Here is a 24,597-nt window from a genome sequence, read left to right as displayed (position 1 = left end):
ACAAGCAGGAAAATGGATCTATTCACTTGTTTTTTATGATACTAGGCAATTACCCTTACTGATGTTAGAGAACAGATGCCTTTGGTATGACAGTGGCATGGTCGTTATTCTAACCGCATCTTCATCTTTCAGGGCTGCAACCTAAAAGTGCTCTGGATACAATACTCAGCTCAAAGTAATTTGGTACGCTCAGGAGGGTGATAGATTTTTTTAAAAAGGAAGAAAGGAAAAGGACAAAAAAGAAAGTTAATCATTATGACTTATTACATGTTCCTGGTGGACACATGAGAATTTAATGCCAATCTGTCTTCTTTTTATACATGCTTGATTCTTCCATAAAATACAACTTTAAGACAGAGGCTGAAACAGAGAGAGGGGCTAACACACAGAACACAAGCTGGGAGTGTTGAATGTGCTGCAGCCTGTGTTCCCCAAGGAGACTGTGCACACTAATGAATGGCACACAGGACTAGTTTAAGTGTGCTAACAGTTATGATGGAGACGCTGGCAGGGTGGCTGCACAGGGACAGCACTTGATGGACATGCCTGACAAACTCAGCTTAATCCCAGCAACCCCAGAGGAAAGAACTGACTCTTGTCCTCTGACCTTCACACAAATACACACATTTACACACAGTCATAAGCACACCACATACACACACACACACCACACATACTCACACATGCACACACACACATACACATACCACCCCTCACATACTCACACACACCACACACATTCAACACACACTCAGTAACACACCACACACACCACACATACACACTCACACACACACCACACATACACACACATGAACCCACATACTCACACATGCACACACACACATACACACACCATCCCTCACATACACACACACCGCACATACACATGTACTCATATGCACACATGCACACATAAACATACACACTACTTATCACACATTCACACACACCCCACACACTCACATGCACACACACTCAACACACACTCTCACACACTCACTCACACATACCACACATACACATGCATTCACATACACACATGAACACACATGCACACATACTCACTCACACACATATGCACACCACCCCTCACACGCACATACACACACCACACACATTCACAAATACATCAGACACATACACACCACATACCACACATACACATGCCACACATACACACATGTATAAACACACATTCACACATATACACACATTACCCCTTACACACTCACACATACCCCACACATTCACATGCATGCACACTCAACACACATTCTCACCCACACCACACACACACATGCATACACACACTCACACACACACATATACACACATCACCCCTCACATATGCCACACAATCACATGCACACACACTCAACACACGTTCTCACACACACATGCATATATACACTCACACACACCACACACTCACACACACACCACACATAATCATGTACTCACATATACACATGCACACACACACACTCACACACATACACACAGTACCCCTCACATACTCACACATACCACACACTCACATGCACACACATTCAACATACACACCACCCCTCACACACACTCACACACATACACACATGCATACACACACGCTCACATACTGTGATAATACATTTGCTTAAGAATTACAATTGGGGGGCTGGAGAGATGGCTCAGCAGTTAAGAGCACCCGATTACTCTTCCAGAGGTCCTGAGTTCAATTCCCAGCAACCACATGGTGGTTCACCACAACCATCTGTAAAGAGATCCGATGCCCTCTTCTGGTGTATCTGAAGACAACTACAGTGTACTTATATATAATAAATGAATAAATTAAAAAAAAGAATTACAATTGGGGTGACACTCAAAGGCAGAACATTCTCCCAGCATGTATAAGACTATAAATATTAACAATAAAAAAATGAACAATTAAAATAAGATCAAACATTCCATATACAGCTTTTAAAGCAGTGCAAGGAAAGTTAGTGTAAAGAAAGCACTTCCGGTTCACTTGAACAGACAACCAGCCGGGGACTCTCTCTGTTTCCCAAGTCATGCATGTGAGAATGTTTTCACATCTACATTTGGTGCCATTTCTACTTTGAGATCTTTAATCTCTCTGTAACGTTTTGGAGTCTGTGAACATTAGACTTTACCCCCACCATAGGTACCCAGTTGTCCCAGCAGCCTTGATTGAATAATTCTGTCCTTCTGCATGGATTTCTAATGCCAAGTTTATTAAGTGTTCAATAATTATATACGCTGAGCTTATCTTCAGGCCTTTAGCTTTGTCCCCTGATCTGTCGTGAAGTAGGGCAAGAGGGGGGTCAATTACAGCAGCTTTAGAACACATTGTGCCACACTGGGGCCCCTCATTATCCCTATTTTCAATGTTTTCTTAGCTATTGCTGTGGGTTTATCCGTCCAACTGAACTTCAGAAGCAGTTTATCAAGGTTCTTAAAATACCAGTGGGGATTGCATTAGACCCACGTTAAGTCAATCCCCGTTCTCCAAAAATAAAATAAAACAAAATAATTAGGGCTTTCATAGAACTGGCCTTACATTTTCAAAATTAAAATTCAAGATAGCTGACACTTTTACAAAAACAAGTCACTCCTCCAGGAATTGATTGCTCCCTTGTTAAAAATTCTTGCTTCACATCTCCCAGAGAGCCTTTCACTCTCTCCACACTGTCCCGATGCGGTGCTGACAGTGGACCGTCTAAGAGATCCCTGTTTTAATGTGCTTTCTTCATTGTAGTTTCCAGCTGGCTACTGTCTATAGACAGGGGAGTAATGCAAATCCCACTGTGAGGGTTCTGTAGCCTTTTCAAAACTCATAATCATTGATACGGGTTTTTAGTTGCCTTCAGAATCCTACCTAGAAAATTGCATTATCCCAAGTAATCATATTTCCTTTCCTCCTTTCTCATATATATGCCCCTCCCCCTTATCGTATTTCTACATCTAGAACTGTCAGAACACCAGGAAATAAAGGGCCGGTAGCTGTCCTTCCCAGCCAGAATCACCCCTCCCCCCTCCTTCTACGAGTTTCTCACAACCACCAAAGTTGCTTTTCATGACTCCCCAGAATGTCCTTTAGTTTGTGTCTATAGTTTGGAAATTGCCTGTGTACTTACGATGTAGCATCTTATAAGCCACATCTCTGATGTCTATTATTTTATTTTTAATGTATTTCTTTTTCGGTACCAGTGATAGAACACAGGGCCACTTCCATACTAAATAACTGCTCTACACTGAACGAACTAACTCTCTCTCTCTCTCTCTCTCTCTCTCTCTCTCTCTCTCTCTCCACACACACACACACACACACACACACACACACACACACACACACACACACACACGTATGTGTGTGGTATACACAGGCTTGTAGAAACTGGATGTCAGTGTTGAGTATCTTCCTCAGTAGCTCTCCACTTCACTTAGGTAGTTAGTCAGCTAGTTATTAGTTAGTTAGTTAACTAACTAGCACCGATTCTTCTAGGGTAGGAGCTACCACTCTCCAAGGGTGCTAGGTTACTGATATGAGCTACCAAGCCTGGCTTTTACATGTGTGCTGCTGAGCTGATCGCAAGTCTTCTTGCTTGTTGAACAAGCAGTTTACCAACAGAACCATTTCCCTGACCCCTTTTTATTTTGAGACAGATTTTCACTATGTTCAGGGCCTGCTCGGACCTTGAACATTTGAATGTGGAATGTTCTGGTTATGTCATCTGTCCTCCCTGTGCTTCTGTGTCCTCTCTGAAAGGTGGCAGTTCCTATATCATGGTGGCATCGTCTATCCTTGGAGTTGTGCTATCTAAACCTCAAACGCCCAACAAATACCGGCTCCTAGCACATACCGCTCCCGGAGCTGCTTGAACGGACAATCCAGTTGATACCTTCCCATTCATCTTCATTAAAATTGAAAGAGATTTTTGGACTCAGAACTCTTCTGTTAAGTAGAGTTTTGGCTGGACTTAAGTTTTCTATTTAGTGTCATTATTATGTTTCTAAGTGGTCCATCATTATGGTATGAATTTCTTCTTTAATCTGGAGTGAATAAGGAAAGTCTCTTTCCCTATTTTCAAATAGCAATTTTATTCTAGAATCCTTTTTCAAAACTTCCAAAGCTTGAGTCAGGACCTTCTTCATCCTCCTCCTGCTGACAGGAAACGAGGAATAACTAGCACATCCTCTCCAAGGTTTCTGGTGTTTGCTGCAGTTCCTGGTGTCACCGCTGATATTAATGCCAGCCAGTAAATAAAGGAATGTCTGGTATGTGAAGGAACAAAGGAAGGAGCAGCAGAAAGAGAAGAAGTACACCCCTATCACACCATGGTAGGGGTAGCTCCTGAGTGGTTCCTCCAAATTCCTCCATGGGTAAGGTCTCTTTGGGCAGCCTTCCAATTAGCACAAAAATAAATGATCTGGCCCAGTGAAGAGGAACCAATAGGCCAAGTGGCCGGAATGGCGTGTCCCTCTCCCCAATGGGGACAGACTTTGGAAACTGAAGACCTGCAGTGCAGGTAACTCCCTTAAGTGATTTGTTTCTCCAAAGTTGTGCAAATCAAATTCCCCATTAACTAAAACACGCTTTTAAAGAGGACTAGGGTTGTCTATTTTAAGAAACAAACTAAATCTCTCTGTGATACAAATAAACACCCCCTCATTTCTGTTTGGCAAATTCAGGGGCAGCCAAGCTTTTCTTTAAAAAGGAGGCATTTCAGAGCTGCTGAATGTGCCAGGTCCCACTTCCACGAAGGTAGCTGGAGGAAACCAAGAGTCCTACACGCTCCACACTGTATTTTATTACTCCTCAAGGTCCTGGGTGCAAAAGTCTGCAGCCTGTCACCCTCTCAGTCCAGTCTAGAGACCTGTGTAGATTACTGGGTAGGGTTCCAAACACAAATGCCTCTGAACTAGGTGACGGATAAGAACAGCAGGGGAAAGGTAGAACACACGCATGTAGAGGGGACTTTCAACTCAGCTTCAGTGAGGAGCGAGAAAGGTTCCCAGCTCTGTGAATCTCCACACTTTCCTTGTACATGAAAGACCATAAAGGCTAACACAGCTGCCTCCGAAGCAAGATGCCTATGTCCCTCCCATCTGGAGGAACCCTGACTGTTAACCTTCCTGGGGGGAAAATGTCTTTTGCAGATGTGATTAAGCTGAGGACTCTGCAGAGGGGAGAGACACTGACTTATTGGAGTGGGCTCAATGGAAGCACAAGACTCCTTTTATGTGGATGCAGAAGGGTCAGTCAGAGAATGAACTTCGATGGTTGTAGCAGAGGTTGGCATGCTGTTCTTGTGGGAAGGAACGTGACCAAGGACTGTGGGTGGCCCATAGCAGTTGGAAAAGGCAAGGAACAGAGTGTCCCCTCTAGTCTCCCATGTGGAAAGCAGCCAGCTGACACCTTGACTTTAGTCCTAACAAAGCCATTTTTAGACTTTGGCCTTGAGAGCTGTAAGACACTAACTCTGTACCATTTTAGGCACCTGGGTGTCTTTGAATGTGTTACAAGGGCTTGAGGAAACTAATACACTAGCTAAGAATTAGGAGCGTGTGATTGATGCTATAAACACCAGACAGCTGAAGAGACACTCCCAACAGACCTCTGTGGGGTAACTGTCCCAGGAAAGTGTCGAGTTTGCAATTCTACTCTACTCCCAGCACCAACAGCACTGTCGTACTTTGAATAGGACAGTACAGAGGGACACGATTCTATTCATCATTTTGATTTTGACCTCCTACTTCCATCCAGTTCTCACTGGGTATAAACCTAGCATCCTTGGGTGTCCACTCATGCATCATATTCCTATCAATGTGAGATAGAAATCCTAACATTACTGTGGCTAGCTATGGTGGGAGGAGACAAGAGCTCTTGAGTACTGAGAGACCCCAAATACTTCCGTAGGTTCTCACCTCTCTCAGGATGTCCCAAGCCTGCCAGCCCTCAGGAAGGCTACCATTGACAGAGGATGTCAATCACACCTCAGGGACCAGGTGGGTCTCAGCTTAAACCTCCAATTAGACCCCCATAAGCTGGAGGCTATAGATATGCGTTTTGTACCCTGAGCCTCAATTCCCTTTTCCAAACTGGAAGTAACAATAATACCAGCTCTTACGACACTGTGAATGATGCTCTGCTCTGCTTGCAGACAGGAGCCCAGCATAACCGTCTCCTGAGAGGCTTCATGCAGCAGAGGATAGAAGCAGATGCAGAAACTTACAGCCAAACATTAGGTGGAGCTTGGGGGGTCTCTTGGAAGATTGGGGGAAAGAACTGAGTGAGCCAGAGGGGTCAAGGACACCACAAGAAAACCCACAGAGTTAACTAACCTAGGCCCCAGGGGCTCACAGAGTCTGAATCACCAAGCAAAGAACATGCAGGCCCCTTACACATTTGCAGCAGATGTGCAACTTGCTCTTCAAGTGGGTCCCCTAACAACTGGAGTGGGGTCTGTCTCTGACTCTGTTGCCTGCCACTGAATCCCCTTCCTCTTCCTGGACTTCCAGGTTGGGCCTCAGCAGAAGAGGATGTGCCTATTCCTGCTGGAACTAGATGTGCCAGAGTAGGGTGGTAACCAAGGTGGGGCTCCCCTTCTCTGAGGAGAAGGGGTGGGAGTCATAGGGGGTCTATAAAGGTACAACTGGGAGGGGCTGCAATTAAGATGTAAAGTGAGTAAAAATAAATAAATTATTGAAAATAATAATACCTGCTCTTACAATACCATTGCTCAGATGAGGACATATGTGTGAGGGCTTGGTGGGATTTGGCTCAGTGGTAGAGCACTTGCCTAGCAAGTGCAAGGCCCTGGGTTTGATCCCCAGCTCCAAGAAAAAAAAAAAAAGAAAAGAAAAAAGGGAAAAGGGCATCCGGCTTGCAGTTGACAGCACACGGGTTTCGCTTGACTTGATCTTGGTTTTTGTTTGGGAAGGATCGCCCTTTCCTTCTAGGTCAGACATGAACTAGAGCCCAAGATGAGGCAGGATTCCTCCCTCCCTAGCTGAAACACAACAGTCTGGTTGGTGTTCTCCCAGTACCTGACCTCACTGGCACTGAGAAGAACTTAGGGGGCATATGTGATGGCACGTACCTAGAATCCCAGTGCCTGGAAGGCTGAAGCAGGAGGAGTTCCAGCTTGAGGTGAGCCTAGGATACATGGCAAGATGTCTGTCTGTCTGGGAGAGAGAAAGAGGGTAAAAGAGAGGGAAGAGAGAAGAAGGGAGGGAGAGAGACAGACAGACAGACACTGGTTTTCACACATGTGTCTGTGAAACCTGAGACTTAATCAAACCTGTGCCCTGAGAAGGATTTCCATTCTATCCCCAGGGAGGCTGATGCTCACAGGTCATCTGCCCAAGGTCGTTCAGTTAGTGGTTGGTGACACTCTTTTGGAAACTCGGCCTGCCCTCCTCAGGAGCCCACACACCTGACTGGTGCAGGCACACGTGTGTTTGTCTTTCATCCCAGTTCCAGGAGGGCTCCTCCCCCGCCCTGCTCAACCCTGCCATTCAGTCACTTGCTAAATCCCACTGACTCTTCCTGCGAAACAGCCTCTGCAGAAGATCCTCCTGCGCATTCCCCACCGGCTTCCCTCAGCCGCCCTCAGGAACTCAGAGAGGGTGGCTTGGTAATAAAGCCTCGGCTGGGCTCCCCAGAGCCTCATCAGCCTGTCTTGATATCTCGTCTCTGTGAGCCAAAGTTTCCATAACCGTAGAAGAGATAGGACTGCAATGCCACATAATTGTCAAGAAATCTAAATGAGATGTCATGTGCGAATGTGAAGCGGCAGGGGATGGAATACATTATTCTCTTAAGAGAGATTCATTTACTTTCTTCCAGAATTGGGGAGGGGGGGTGCATGTTCAGAGTACAAGCTCTGTAGCCAAATGGCCTCTACCAGTTACCATGACTTATCAACTTTGTGACCTTGAAGATGCTCATTTATGTTGCTCTGTCCCAAAAACCCGGCGTGCAAAATACGGGCAATAATTCTACCTTTTATAAGAGAGTTGCTACGAGGATTTGCTGAGTTCATCCTGACTCAGTGTGTGGACACAGTCACTACCTAATAAAGGTCAAGTGTTGTCAATTACATTCCCACACACTTCCTCCCACTCCACGCCACCTACACGCTTACGGAAAACTCACCCTCTGATGACCTAGCCTTGGTGTCATTCTCCTGCTCTGACCATCCCCTCGCTGCCTGTGGTCTAAAGCTATGCCATCCAACATGGTAACAACTAACTCCAAAGGGGGAAACTATGAAAATCTAAAGCAATTAAATAAAATGTATCCATTCTTGCTAACTACATTTCTAGTGCTTAATGACTCATGTGGTTAGGAGTTCTTGTATTGGGCTAATATAGATGTAAAGTGTAGTTGTTACTGCGTATGTCTTCGTGGACGGAACAGCCTTAGGGGATAAAGTACAAGGCTCCCTTCCATGGTGTAATCACTGTGTGGCTTAACTCTTTTCTCCTCTTGCCCTGCTGCCTCACAGTCCTGTCAGGCCAATGACAGCCATGTTAGTACAGATTGCATACGTCCCCTATCATGCGTATTTGTTCCATCAACGTGTCTGCACCACAGCCTACCACATGCAGTGCACAGATGAAATAGAAGGCAGGAGGACCTGTCCTTTAAGCAGCAGACTTCAGGCCAGACTGGAATAGAAACAACACATTATCCAAAAACAATTCACTCGGCATCCCAGTGGGGCAGGTGATGGTTTGCTCATCTTACTAGCTTGATGCAGGAGTTGCAAGCTCAGATGTTTGCAAAGGCCAGACCTTCTGGCTAAGTGAAGTCAGCCTGGGACATGGCCAGACTGGGCTGAACTGAGGAATACAGGTCTTTCCAAAGGACACTTGGCTGCAGGCAAGGGTGGCTCTGGGTTCATGAATGCGGATGCCAGAGAGGATTTTTGCTAAGCTTTATGGAAGCAAATACATTAGGATTAATGTATTTGCATGCTGCCAGCGCACAGGCTCTGCCTTAGCTGCTTATTCTAGCTCAAGCTTCTTTCTCCACCTCAGGTGATAGGTTGCTGGAGCAAATAGAGCCCAAGCATAGGACAGGAAGAAGGCCATGTGGCTGTGAAGAGGAGAAATGGGATCGTACAACTCTTAATTTTAAAAAGCATGAATGAATGGACGGATGGATAGTGAATGACTCAACAAGTTGGCTCATTTGGTTACCTTCACACTCAGAAAACCAAGCACCATAGCTGAGTCAAGAGGCTGCAGCAGAGGCTGTGGGCACTGAGGGTGTGGGGGCAAGAGGCTGCCCTCACCTGAGAAGCCATGTAAGTTCAGGGGTCTTTCAGAGCCCTGTCTGGCAACTTCTCCATATGCAGTGAATATTTCTTTGAAACGAGTGTGCTGTGCTTGCTGGTTAAGAAATCTGAACACTGCCAATTCAAAAATCACTGTTTGTGTCATATCCGGAAGAAACTCTTCTTTGCATCTCCTTATACAATCCTTGGATAAACCCTAGATCTTGCAGAAACATCCTCTGCATATGGGAGTCCATATGTAGGTCTATATGTGTACAATCAGCCCTCCATATGCAAGGGTTCTATATCTGACGATTCCATCAGCCAACTATCAAAAGTATTTGGGAGGAAAAGCCTGCATCTGTCCTGAACTTGTACAAACTTGTTTCCTGACGTTACTTCCTAAATAATGCACGGTAACAACTATCTGCACAGGATTTCCATTGCATTAGGAGTTAAAAGCAACCCAGAGCTATCTAAAGCATTCAGGAGGGTGAGGGTCGGTTTCAAGCCAGCACTAAGCCATTTGGCAAATGAATCTTAGCTGCCAGAGTATTTGGGGACTTCCAAGGGCATTCCTGAAACCAATCCTCAGCTATTCCCAGGATGGCTGTGTGTTGTCTACGATATATTTCCATTTCCTTTTTCTTTTTCATCTATATCCCTGATGCTTTACCTATATCATTGCCTGGTTTTCAGCATGGCTTCACACTCCAAAACACCCAGGGAGCTGTTTATAAAAATGTTTAGTCCCAAAGATTCTGGTTTAGTAGAATTGGTGAGGAGATGGGGCAGGCATTGGTGCACTGAGGAAGCAGTTCAGAAGCACTTGTAGAGTTGAGCATCAGGCCTCCACCACCTGCTTTTTCCCAAGTGAGCACATCCAAGAGCCTGTTCCTCTTCACTATGGAGACAACAGCCCCATTCTGTTTCCACAGCTTTACCTTACCCCATCATATGGATAGGCTACCCAGTCACATAAGGAATTCCTAAAATGTCAAGGATTCCTTCCTTGGTAAGGAAGGAAGAAGAGACAGCAAATTGCTTATCTGAACCAAGCACTAAGAAGGGAAGACTGGAGCAGGGGCAATCACCCTACAGTTGTCAACAACTGCAAGGTATTCCTTTACAGAGTGATTGGGCCCACGGGAGGGAGCTAAGGTATGGGCCTCAGTAAAGGGCCCAGGACAAATGAATCCAGAGAAAGAAACTTCTACATCGTCCCTCTGCGTTTAAGTACCCTGGAGGAGCCAGACCCAAGAGGACCAGGGTAACACTTGGAGGCTGTTCTTGACTGTGTCCTCTGTTTCTTGTTCATGCCTTGAAGATGGGGGCAGGGAATCAGCATAGGATACCAATGTTTACGAGGAACACTAACATGCTCATCCATCATGGTGTCCTCAGAACACGAGAAGCCAAATCAAAGTATGGCAGACGTCTCTGGTTTCCGCCTGACCAGCATCTGTTCCCCACTCTTTTCTGAGCCATCACTCCTCTCTGACCCACAATTTGTGTGAGTTATCAAAGGCTTCCCTCATCCTCTGGCTCCAAAAATGGATGTAGGATGGAGGCCACCATGTGGATTTAGGGATGGACAAGTCACTTGAGCCTCCTGATGAGAATCAGCGGGGTTGGGGATTTAGCTCAGTGGTAGAGCGCTTGCCTAGCAAGCGCAAGGCCCTGGGTTCGGTCCCCAGCTCCGAGGGAAAAAAAAAAAAAGAGAATCAGCACTGGGACTTCTGCTGAAACTACTCAGAGGAGTATTTCCTAGTGAAATGCTCAGCTGACAAGGGGGAGCATGTGTATCGCTATGTTTATTATTAAATGTGCACACACACACAGACAGACACACATATCACACACAGACACACATATCATACACACACCACACACACACACACATACACACAGACACACACATCTCACACACAGAGACACACACCCATCACACATACATCACACACACACAGAGACACACACCCATCACACACACATCACACACACACAAAGACACACACCACATACAGACTCACACCACACACACACATCACACACACACACACACACACACACACACACACAGAGAGAGAGAGAGAGAGAGAGAGAGAGAGAGAGAGAGAGAGAGAGAGAGGACTCTATCAACCAAAGACCAGAGACCTGAGGACAAGCAGCAGAGGCCCCTGTCTCCTCAGTAATTCATGTGCTCCCATGAATCAATGTTGCTACCAAGGAAATGACTGCTCCCAGTATTTGGTTCAGCCCATGATGAGAAGGCAAAGGAAGCTAGGATGCTACATCCCCTCCTTTCCATGATTTTTCTGTGTGTTGCCAAAGGCCACTGCACTCGGGAATCTGTTTGGGTGACAGAAAGTGACAGGAGACTCACAATTGGACAGGTGCCCCATACCCATGGGTGACTGGTATGTGGGCTTCTTCTCAGCAAGCCCCTGTTGGACTGACACATCCACCTTCTGGTCCCATCAACACCCTGCCCTCAATGGTGAAGGAAAAGGCACACAGCCCCAAGGTCATGGCCTTTCTTGACAAGAAAATGAGTCACATCCATCACTTTTTGCCTCCAGAGTTATATGGTTTGGAGACAGGAGATAAATCCACATCAGTTCCAGCCCTCTCAAAGACAGATGGAGAAAGCTTCCTTGGCTGCAGGCGAAACAGTAGCCCTGAGTGCCAGGAAGGTGGCTATGCAAATGATAACAAACCGAATCAACAACCAGGCCACAGGGACCACAAAGGACTTCTACTGGCTTTACTACCCAGCATGCACTCCTCCTACTGTACACAGTCCCTGTAAGGGTGTCAATCTACAATCCAGTTCTTCCCTTGCTCACAACCCGACATCCCAACACTTAGTGAATCACGTACTCTCTCTGATATTTGATCTGGGGCTGAGAGACACAGGGGTGGGAACAGCTGGAGCTGATTCATCCCGCTAATATCACCACGCAAAGGCCATGTGTCCATCCCCATCACCCACACCCCCAGGGTGGCTTCTGATGCTTGGCTCTGCCTGTTTGTGCAGCTCCACCTCTCTTCCTAGTTGTTCTGCCGCTCCTTTAGGTAACCACAATCCACTCACGTTGCTGTAAGCAATCGTGAGCCCTGACCAACTGGAAGACACCTGCTCTGTCCCCGTGTGGATGGGAGATGTAGGATGTCCTTTCAAGAACATCTTCAAATAATGGTCTCTAAACATACTGTAGACTCCCATGGCCAGGACCTCCTGTCTTACAGACACCTCCAGCACTCCAACACTCTGTCTGCATGGAAGTCAACCTCCCCGGCAGACCTGGTCCTGACGCTGTGGCTCCTCTTCCTCCCTCTATCCCCTCCTCGGTGGAATCCCCAAGGCTCTCCATTAAGCGAAGGTCTTTCTAGGATCCTCTGAATCTCAGACTAAATATCCACTCCTCAGGGAGTCCTCTCTGACCCATTAATCTATGTTTAATCTGCTTACTGTTTTATAAATGCTTCCTTTGACCTGTCATCGCTGAGATACTTTATTGTCTTCAAAATAGAGTGGGAATGAAGAATGATTACTCAGGGAGTCGTGGCAATTAGACGTGACAGCCAAACTGGCGTAAGTTCACCGTGAATATTAGCTATTGTTACGGCTCTCGTCATTATCATCGTTGCTGTCATCCTCCTCCTCCCCTTCATCACCATCACCATCACCACAATCATCATCACCACCATCACCATCACCATCACCATCACCATAATCATCATCACCACCATCACCACCATTACCATCACCATCCACCATCACCATTAGCATCACCATCACTACCATCAGCATCAACACCCTCCTCCTCTTCTTCTTCCTCCCCCCTCTTCTTCCTCCTCCCCTGATCTTCCTCCTCCTCCTCTTCTTTTCCTTCCAGGCCATTGCCTTTATCAAAGCATTAAAAAAAACATATTTTTGTCCCCACTGATGCTTTGGCACAGGAGAGAAACGCAATAATATTTAATTGGCTGTGAATTGGTTGAGATTTGAAGCCAGTAGCCACTAGCCATCCTCCTCCACCTCTCTGACTGTGTTTCCCCAGGCCACGCTACATATTTCATTTCTTCTTAATATTCTGCTCCAAAGTAAAACAAGGTCAGAGCAAAACGATTTCTGCCATGGAAGGGGGTCATTTCGTACTTATTCCTCCCCGTCTTACTAAGATTAGCCAGCTTTCCCAAGTGTGCTGTCAAAGACCTGCCGCCAGTGTATGGACACAGAGGCGGGAAGGTCTTCACACCACACATTTGCTGATGGACTAAACTAGAGTAAGTTTCAAACCAGCCACGGTTTTACAGGGAGATCCTGTTTATTTAGTTAAAAACTAAATAAGCAAATCAGGCTTTTTGGTGTCATTGGGAATAAGATACCCTACTTTGTTATCTATTGCTGTGACAGAGACCATGACTGAAAGCAGCGCTGGGAGGAAAAGGTTTATTTGGCCTACATGGCCAAGGCAAGAACTCAAACAGAGCAGGAACTCCGAGGCAGGAACTAAAGCAGTATCACAGAGGAACACTGCTTGCTGGCTTTTCCCCCTGACTTGCCCATCCTTGCTTTCTCATACCACCCAGGACCAGCTGCTCAGGGGTGGCACCGCCAGGGCCAGAGCCAAGGTCAGGGCCTTCCCTCATCAATGACTGATCAGGAACATGCTCACAGGCCAATCTGATGGAGTCATTTTCTCAGTCGAGGTTCCCTCTTCCCAGATGGTGCCAGGCTGTGTCAAGTTAGCAACAACAACAACACAACAACAAAAACCTAGCCATCACAGTAAAGAAAAAAGCATGGGGGAGGGGGTTGGGGATTTAGCTCAATGGTAGAGTACTTGCCTAGCAAGCACAAGGCCCTGGGTTCGGTCCTCAGCTCTAGGGGGCAGGGGCGGAGGGGATTAAAAAAAAAGCATGGGAGGAAAACATATGAAATGTTGACAGTGCTTGTGGTCTCTGGTTATGACTTTCTTTATTGTTCTTATAATACTAAGTAGCCCCAATCGTTTAATCATCATGAGCAGATGCTCATGGACAATGCATTCTTAGATACAAAGGTTCATGCATTTTTGGCAAGTACATTAAATTCACATAGGCACCACCACACTCGGAACCCAAGAGTACTGGCATAATTCCCAATGCCTTATAGGTCCCGCCTTTCCATGCCCAGCTCTGGGCAGCCACCAAGGTGCCACCTTCTGCCTTGGCCATGTTTCAGTCAGATGAATGCTTCTGAGAGGCAAACATTTCTCTGTATCAACAGCTAATTTTTATAGCAGAGTAATATTCTGTCACACGGCTATTCTGAGGTTCATGTGGCCATTCATCACTCTACAGGTATGTTGGATTTTTCCAGTTTTTGCACATTTCCAAATCCTGCATTATGAATGAAGTTGCTATAGATGCTTACTTACAAGTCTGGGTGAGGGCGTGTCACTTCACCTCTTTGCGGTAAGCCTTAGAAACAGAACTCAGTGCCACAGGCTAAGCCTGTGCTTACTCTTAGAAGAGAACACCGCTGTTCTCCAAAGTTGTGCTTTTTAAAGAAAAGCATTTCAACATGCTGTTTATACATGTGTGTGTGTGTGTGTGTGTGTGTGTGTGTGTGTGTGTGTGTGTAAAAGCCAGGTCAATTATCTTCCCTTCTTTTTTGAGGCAGGCTCTTTCACTAACCTAAAACTTAACGTGTCAGCCAGACTGGCTGGAGAGTGCTGGGATCTGCTTGCCTCCACCCCTGCTTGCCCCACATCCCAGCACTGGTATTACAGACATGTGCCAACACACTCAGAGTTTACAGGCATGCTGGGGATCAGAACTCAGGTCCTCATGCTTGTGCACTAAGTACTTTACCTGCCAAGCCATCATCCCAGCCCCAATGTATCCTCTTTAGAAAACCATGGTGTTCAACACTCTCTGTGCTGTGCACATACTGTACATGTATATGATGCCACCTTGTACACTGCATTCCAGCTCCAATATAACCCTGAGTGGCCATGGGCCTGCCAGCCATGCCTCAGTCTCAGCATGTGTGACATAGAAGTGCTACTGACTATCCTACCCTCAGACTACTGTGAGACCTGAACCCAGCAGAGGCAGTCATCAAACACAATCAAGACCCAGGGACGCCAAAAAACTCTAATGCATAAGCGTCTCAACAGCGGAGTGAAGGTGGAAAGAGTTCTTCTCAAATAAAGACACGGGGCTCTAAAAGAAACTAGTTACTCAACCAAAACCAGAGAACTAGGAAGAGGGAGAGTTCTCAGTCAGACTCCGCCCTTCAGAAAAGAGCAGGAAGGGGATGGAAGTGCACAGAAGCCGAGTGCCCAGCACCTCAGTCTTGGATGTCCCCGTTGCTCACAGCTCGGTGTCTGACTGTGCGTGGTAGGTGAAGCCTCAAAGCTGCTGGGCGGTCAGGCATTTCCCTCCATCTTCAGGTGCATATCTTCCCATTTCAGGGTCCAGGATATGCCCTCAGCAACTGCCCACTTCTCTCCCTCATCCTTTCCTGGTCTTTCAGGATATGGATTCATACAATCAAGGCGGGGGTGGTCATTACCCATTGGTGTCTTCTCAGTGCTGCTAACACTAACCTTGGGCACCCCACCGGCTTCCCAAGAAACCTATCAGGTCTAAATACAAACACACGTACTGCCTACAGTCTCCGTGCGCACTCCAGCATTCTCGTCACGTCTTAATACCCTGTCTCTCCGGCAACACTCATCCTCCATGCACTTTGAAATCTCTTTTGCTTTATATTCTGCCAAAAGGTTCCCATTTTTTTCCCCTGTACTGGCATTGACATGATGTAGAAAGGAACACGTGAGCACGAGGGCTCAAAAATAGCCTGGAACTTTTCAAGAAAGGGACCCACAGTGGGATGACAGGCGAGCTACTCTGCATAACAAAGCACTCTGTCCCCAGAGTCAGGCACAAGCCTACCCTTCCCCACGTACACACACACACACACACACACACACACACACACACACACATCCATCAATCACTCCCTGAAATATCATGTCTGTGGGAGGACGAGAAAGAAGGAAACAGCGTGATCAATGGCGCTCCAGAGAGCATGGGTGGGATGGACTCTGTCCACAGGAGATTTTTCTGTTGACAGTAGGTCACCTGTGCTTGGAGATGGGCAGTGGGAATGGTGGTGGTGGTGGTGGTGGTGGTGGTGGTGGTGGTGGTGGTGGTTGTGAGAATGATGATGGTGATGATGATGGTGATGACAGTAATAACCAGACAGCAACAACTCATGACGTCTCCTGACTGCTGCAATGTGCCTCACACTGCTCTACGCTCTTTGCCTAGACAACTCGTTTTAACCCTCGCAACCTTAGTTGCTAAGAATGAGATGGTGAGGCATGAGAAATAAACTAACTTGGCAGTAAGTGGCAGGGTTGAAATCCAGGCTATCCGGTTCCAGAATCCCTTACACTCTCCGTGAAGGGGGCACTGTTCCCATGCCTCCCACTTCAGGGGAAGGAAGGGACGGACCGGCTGCTGGTGCTCTAACTGCAGGGCAGAGTATAGGTGCAGATGCTTCTCTCTGGTCCTTTCATGACTAGGAATGGTCTGAGACCCCACAGTGAGGTGGCATTAATTGAGCAGTTACTGAACATTACGGGCTTGCCCTACATGTGTGCATTAGCTGTCCAGACATGTTTCAGAATGGTTGGCTGTGTTCCTCTTCCCTTTAAAGGTCAGGAGACTAAAGGTCAGTGTGCTTTATGCTCCTCGCTTTTCTCCCAGATCCATTCACTACCTGACTGCTGTAATCAAAACTCTATGAAGCTGACCTCCTCAATCATGCAGCTCCCTGGCTCTCAGGTTCCCCATTGTTCTTAAACCAATGGGTGCCTCCAACAGCTAATGGAGGAGCAGAAAGCCAGACATTTCTTCATTTCTTCATTTCTCCTCCTCCTCCCCCTCCTCCTCCTCCCCCTCTTCCCCTTCTTCCTCCTCCTTCTTCTTTTCTACTTATTCCTCTTCCTCCTCCTCTTCCTCTTCTTCTCATCCTCCCCGTCCCTCTCCTCTTCCCTCTGAGGCTGCCAGAAGGAAGTTGTGGAGCCCTCAAGACCACAATCCTGCTGACTGTACCTTCTTCCTCAGTTCTGGCTGTGTGGGCACGTGTTTCTTCCTCCACAGAGGTGGGCCTGCTAATCCCAAGAAGCTGCAACATTGCCTTGGAATCCGAAGCTTACCCAAGCCTCTATCATCCCTTAAAGAAACCATCTTCCTTGCAACCACACAAAAGAGCCTTGTTTCCTATAGGATCACAACAGTCACATCAGCAGGGCAGAGAGACCTGTCCACTGTCTCAGTTGGTAAAAGGCAAACTGGGGGGTGAGACTCTACAGCCCAGAGTCCCCGGGACTCTGTCACACTACGTCATTCTAGGCAGGACGCTGTGTCACCAAAGGCCTGAAGCAGAAGTGAGCCCTCAGGGTGGAGAGCTAGAAGTCACGGAGATCCAGAGAACACAAGCCTCCCTTATACAAAGGACCGCTTCCAAAGCAAGCATCCTGAAGACTGTGGCTGAACCCAAAGCTCTGCTCAACACTCACTTCCTAAAGCCGGCACGCGGTTTAAAAGCATTCCCATTAGCATCCTAAACTCCATTTCTCACTCATCACGTTTCCCCCACACCGGCTTTTAAACTGCTCCCCACCTCGAAAGGAGTCGGGTAAAGAGGATAATTAATTCTCCAACTTCAAAGGCCGCTTCCCCTTCCCCACTTGGCCAGCACTAACCCTAAGCCCCGCCCACCCCACCCCACCCCCGTCTGTGCGGAAGTTACTCCTCTCTAAGTCTGCCTTCTGGGGGCCGGGAACCCAGCCAAGGCTGCCACGGAAGAAAGGAAGGACGAGAGGGAATGTTCGAATTCAAACACCCGTTAGTCCTGGCAGCGCAGCAGCATCTGCTCTGTGGGCAGAAAAAGCCACAAGAACCTCCAAGCAGGAGTGGGAGGAGGCTCTCTCCACACCAATGACCTTGAAGCAGACCGCCTGCCCTTGCTGGCAGAGCAGCCAGCCCTCCTCCCCGAGCTGTTGGAGGAGGCCTTACAGCAGGGGCTGCCAATTGGATCTTGGGCTCAGCTCACGCTGGGCTTTAAAACAACACAAAAGCCTTGCCAGCTTAAGGTGGGAGTCTATAGTTTGTAAAAATCCAGGTTTCTGGCTTCCTTTAAAAGAACGGAAAGTTTTGTCAACAATGGTCCCATGTTCTCACCTGGTAACAGAGCAGTTAGAGCTAAGACCACGGCCAAGAAGTGGGGCCTGGAGGGCAGGGAATGTTCACAGGCTTCCTCACTCCTGCCTTCCCATCTGCAGAACAGCACTGAGTAGGTGCTCAGTGAATGAATGTGTGATGAACGAATACATGAACAAATGAGTGTCCCCTCCCCAGCAATGTCTACCAGGTTCCATCTACTCCGTTCCTTTCCGGGTTCTCTCAGACATTTGAGTTTGAGGCCCACCCCCACCTCAACTTGACAGTGAGAAATTTAAAGATAGGCAGGGCAAGACCCCATTCCTCATAACCCGAGAGATCTTCGATTAAAATAATATCGTAATGATAACATAATAATAATCGTGGAGCAGGTGGTAGGTGTTGTATTGCTCTAAATATCTTCTGTATATTGACATCTTTAATCCTCATCATGTCTGTGTGATAAGCTCTATATGACATTTATTACACAGAAAGGGGAAATTAGGCACGGGGGGGGGAAGGGTATGTCTATGACTTCTTGATAGGAAGAGGTGGGTTCACCCAGGCAGTCGAGGCCCATAGCCCATGACAAATAAAGATGGCAGAGAAGCGAAGAGCCAAGCCCTGAAGGCGCTTCCAGTCAAGGCCGCAGAACCTCCAAGAAACCATGTCTGGGTCGGAGATGGAATATCATGTTCGTTGTTTTTCAAAAGAACTGAGTTCAGCCTCCAGGTTAATAGATTAATGGCTGAAGATACCTTTCCATCTTGTATAACAAATGGATAAAGTTAGATAGTCCCCACTCGAACCTCAGGCTGGAGCTTAGGGTGGGGAGGGTGGAGACAGAGGCTGAGAGACAAAGGCAAAGAGGAGAGGGGGAGCTCGGACTTGGCTGCCCTACTTGGACCCAAATCACTCTAGCAGAGACAGTGTTACCACAGCTAAAGCTTCTTGCCCAAGAGCAAAGCAGCAGAGAAGCAAAGCCTGCGGAGGGTAGGGGAAGACTCGGGTGCCATAGAGAGGAAGGAAACACTGGCACCATGGAGGGAAGGGAGACACCGTCATACCATATCTACCAGGCGAGTGATGAAGGGTGGGAGGCTTGGGGAAAGCACAGGTGATAAGGTTAGTCCCAGCCCAGGCATCTCCAAAGAAAACTGCATTGCCTTCTGATGAAGGACTCTGTCTGCAAGGTCCCCTAGCTCCATAAGAGCCCTGCCTGATAGTACAGAGCATTTGGTTATCTGAGCTCACCAGTCTCAGGTTTTCCCAAGAGCCACTGTTAGGATGCTGCCCAAGTCTCTGAGAGAAACTGGCCTTCAGACCAAATTCCTAAAACCCTTAATGTAGTGATTCTCAACCCTCCTAATGCCATTTGATACAGTTCCTCTTATGGCAGCCCCCAACCATAAAATTGTTGTCATTGTTACTTCATAATTGTAATTTTGCTACTGTTATGACTCATATATAAATATGCAGGATATCTGATATGGGAGCCCCAAAGGGGCCTTGGCACACAGGTTGAGAACCACTGCCTTATACACACCACATTTCTGACTCCGAGCTGTAGGCACACCTAGATAGAACACCCCTTTCTTTTAGTATTCGGTGTTTCCCTATGAGTGCCTTGGATTGCATGTTAAAGTTCCTGCGGATAATGAGTGTGTACCACACACTAAGAAAGGCAGAGTGATTTCTAATACACCAACATCAAAAACTATAAACATTAGAGGAATTAGTGTATTTAACCTGATTTTAACATCACACTGTTGAAACATTATAGAGCACCCCCTGAGTGTGTGTTTTTTGTTCTTTGGGTTTGTTGTTTTATCCCTCATGGTGTATGTCTGTACTCCTAGCACTTGGGAGGCAGAAGCAGAAGGGTCAAGAGTTCAAGGTCATTCTCAGATGTACGATGAGTTCAAGGCCAGCCTTGGCTACAGGAAGCTCTGTTTCAAAAGCAAGCAAACAAAAACCTTTTGCATGCATTTTATGTGTGTGTGTGCTTATATGTCAATTTTTAGAAGAGAAATCAAATCTTGACACTTTTTCACAAAGCGAGTCACTCGCTCTCTCATCTATCCACTAGCGACTAGATGATGTCATAGCTTTCCTGTTATTGTGATAAACACCACGAACAAAAGCAACTCAGGGAAGAAAGGGTTTACGTCATGTTGCAGGTTATAATGCACTGTTGAGAGGTCAGGGCAGAAGCTCGAACAGGGCAGGACCTCCAACAGGGCAGTAACTTAAAGTGGAAACATGGAGAAATGCTATTTCCTGCTTGTTCCTGGCTCCCATTCATGCTCAACTGCTTTCCTTCATAGCTCAGCTCCATCTGCCTCAGCTAACACTGCCCACAAGTGTTGGGTTCTCCTATGGTAGTCAGGACAATGCTCTACAGACATGCCCACAGTTCTTCAACTGAGGTTCCTTCTTCCATGGTCAGTCAAGCTGACAACCAGGAGGAACCATCACGCCCTACAGCCCCATAGTGGATATTTACTGTGTCAGGCATTGCATCGGGTACCAGAAATGGTGACAGGAAAACAGATGAGGTCCTTGCCCCTCAGAGAGATTTTAGTCTAAAGCTCTAAACCAACGTTTCTTATCTATAGAAGAGAAAAGATCCTTTGAAAGGTCAGTTGATGAATCAAATGGATGTTCTGCCTGCTTTGTTGCTGTTTGTGGAGACAGGGTCTCCCTATGCATTCCAGGGTGGCCTTAAACTTTCAATTGCACTGCCTTGCCCTCCTGAGTTCTGGGGTTTCAGGCCTGCATCATCGCACCTGAATAAAGGTATGATGTTTGTTGATTGATTGATTGTTGATTGAGACTGGGTTTCACTGTATAGTCCTGGAAGGCCTGAACTCACTGTGTTGGCCAGGATGGCTTCAGAGAGCCATCTGTCCCTGCTTCCTAAGTACTGGGATTAAAGGCATGTGACACTGCACCTAGCTTCTTACGTTATTTTTAATAAGTACAAAAAAAAACAAACAAAACCAGTAAGTAGGTACTTAAACACTTCCAAAATGCAATTCCGTCTTGTAGGCCAGACGTTGTTGTAAAGGACAGCAGAGTTCCTTCAGATGTCTGTGCTGTATACAGACTTACACAGAGATCTACACACTAAATGTGGAAAACGTGTTGACTGCACCACCCTCCCACACCTGAGCCCTCACTGTGTCCCCGCAAGGGGCTGCTTCTGTGGCTCTGCATTACTCATGACCTCATAGTGTACCGTGCACACGCTATTAGCCCAGGGGAACAAGTCAAATCTGAACACACACTTTCAACTGAATGGGCAGCACGCCTGCACATTATAAGGTAAGGTGGAAGCGGGGCTAGAGTGATAGCTCGGTGGGAAAAGCATGTGCTATATGAGCATGAACATCTGAGTTCCGACTCTAGAACCTACATAGATATCACGGTATAGTGATACACTTACAATTCCTGCCTCAGAAGGCAGAGAGATGGGACCCACAGAGCACGCTGTCATGTGCAAGAACAATTGAGAATGACTCCTGGCATCAATCTCAGGCCTCCACATGCATATACATACATGTACATGTGCACCTCCACATACATCAAAATATTCATACACACAGCACACACATCCACACGAAAAGTGTGTGTGTGGTGGGGGAGAACATAGCTGTGGCTGTATGCACGCAATATGATAATCCCAGCTCTATGGAACACGGAGATAGGAGAATCACTGGGACTTGCTGTCTGCCATCCTAATGGCAGGTTCAGCGAGAGACCCTGCTTCAGAGGAGTCAGGCAGAAAGTGATTCAGCAGATCTGACATCTTCCTCTGGCCTCTATGCACTCATGGGTGGGTGTGTGCTCACACATGAATTCACATACATACATATGCAGATATGTATGTGTCTGTATAAAACACATCTTCAGTTACAGACTTTCTATATTTAGTTTTTATATGCCACACAATTTCTGCTACAGCTACCTGGAGACTTCCTTCATGTGTCTTGCACATTGTCAGCATGTTGGGCTAGCAGGCACATGCAAGACGGCAACATAAAGGCATGATTTGGCACAATACAATTTTGTTTCTAAACTCAGTTGGTAACTCTATGAGCCACGGTTTCCCAGTGTTGGTTCCAGATCACCACGGTTTAATGTGGTCCCTGCAATACACAAAATACCCTATATTAACCTCTATCCTGCAATGCAGCCACTGTGACAGAGGAATGGGATGTGCTTCCTCCTATGTAACGCCAGTTAAAATGTGAGATGGAGTAGCTGTGCATGGCTCATAGTTAGCACATGTTAGCACATGTTAGCACATAGTTAGCACATAGTTAGCACATGTTCAGTGTGCATAGAGAATGGATGCCTTATCTGATCCTCACGGGAGTCCAAGAGTCACTAATAGACTGGAGCAAATTCTACTCCTGTCATTTGTAGGGATGGCAACGGTGATGGCGGTGCCGTTCGAGCTAACAGTCGCTCCCAACGATGGCCAGCAAGAGTGAGGAACATCATGTAGAGATCAATGATGATTAATTGAGACAAAGTGAGAAAAGAGGGGCCCTTATGTGGTAGCCCCAGGCAGCCCTTGGAAGTTCCCAGAAACAAGCCCCTCACTAACTGTAATGAGGCTCCCCGGGAAGGGTAAGGCTGTCTTGTTAGATCAAACAGGCACACAGTGCAGACCACACGTAACCTGAGCACCCCCCGCCCCGGAGACATCAGAGAGGAGCACCTGTAGCTGTCTTTGCTACTTTGTGAGTTCTTCTTTCTTCCACCCTTCTCCACCCTTTTTTCACCCTTTCAATCCCGTAACACTAGATAGGAGAGAAAAAGACAGAGGAGAAAGGAAAGAGATCCCTGAATAAAAACCAGGAGTTGGAAACAGAATAATGTTATCGTCAGACTACTTCCTGCTCATTAGGGGCATTGAGTTCCTTGGAGCAAGTTTGATCTTCATAGTCAGGATATCGAATTTCTTCTCATCGTTGTTTCTTCTTTGCGCACGACTACTTAACAAACTGTTACCAACAACAACCAACAACCAACCAATAGCCCATCAACAGTCCACCCCCGCCCCCTGGGGCTCTCGCATTTATGTACCCTCTGAAAAGTACCCAGAATTCCAAATGTCACACAACTGCAGAAACTCTCTGCAAATGGCAAAGCCATGCCTCTGCTAGAGCACGCGGCAAATCATAGTCAGCTGCTGTGAACAGTCTGAAGCAGGCCCACATCCCCACACCTCGGACTAAAATGGGAGCATACTCTTATGATATTTCTGTGTTATTTTTAAGGAAACCAAAATACCAAAATTGTTACTACAAGCACCTCAACCACAAGAAGCACCCCCGCCGTGAATTTGCCTGCCCTACTTCTAGTAGAATAAGTGGATGCCCACTTTGGATGTCTGATTACGACCTACTCCTTATAAGGGTCCACTAAAGGAGGAACTGTCACTGTGTACATCATAGAAACAAGAAAACAAGAGCTGGGGAGGTAAATCCGTCTACATTCTCACAGCTCAGAAGAGACGGGGCTTGGCTTGTGAGACTCACAGATAAGTCTGGACCTCTGAAGATACTCAAATGAGAAAGATATATGCATGCCCCATGCTCGGGGGATGACACAAAACAGAACAGTTCACAGCGATCTGGGTATGTTTCCTGTTGCTGTAGTAAAATATTTAAGTCTGGGTGCTTTGTAAAATAGGAAGATTAAATTGGTTCATGAGTCTGGTAGCTGGTGGATTCAGACAGTGTTGTGCAGGAGCCTGGTAAAGGCGTCTGGGCTATATTACAACATAGTAGAGAAATGGAAAGAGAACTGGTCACATGAAAAGCTGTGCTGGATGGCTTCCCATAAGGACAAACAATATTCACAGTGTCTTGAAATGAGTGACATCCACATTACTTCACATGAGGCCTCAGTTCTTAAAGGGTCTATCATCTTAATACCACCCTGGGGACCAGATTTCCAGCATGTGAACCTCTGGGAGATAAACTCCATCCCAACAATAATGGGGAACAAAAAGGGAATATACTGTGGAGGTCTACAGGGACACAGGTCTGGCCTGAGCTTG

General features: G+C 46.8%; 1 protein-coding gene across 12 annotated transcripts in view; it reads right to left on the bottom strand.

Annotated features, from left to right (window-relative positions):
• The window catches only part of Prkcb (protein kinase C, beta), a 331,348-nt gene that overhangs the window by 196,976 nt on the left and 109,775 nt on the right, over positions 1-24,597 (bottom strand). For 3 of the 12 annotated variants that reach the window (XR_015664781.1, XM_087624913.1, XM_087624887.1), the window contains exon 1: positions 7,107-7,188. Coding sequence is in view for 2 of the 3 variants with exons in the window: in XM_087624913.1 (XP_087481039.1) it covers positions 7,107-7,173 (67 nt within the window). In the remaining variant the exon portion in view is untranslated. 12 annotated transcript variants of the gene reach the window in all.

The sequence above is a fragment of the Rattus norvegicus genome, chromosome 1 (assembly GCF_021556685.1).
Source record: "Rattus norvegicus strain SHRSP/BbbUtx chromosome 1, alternate assembly SHRSP_T2T, whole genome shotgun sequence".
NCBI lineage: Eukaryota > Metazoa > Chordata > Mammalia > Rodentia > Muridae > Rattus > Rattus norvegicus.
This window is presented reverse-complemented; position numbering and strand designations above follow the sequence as displayed.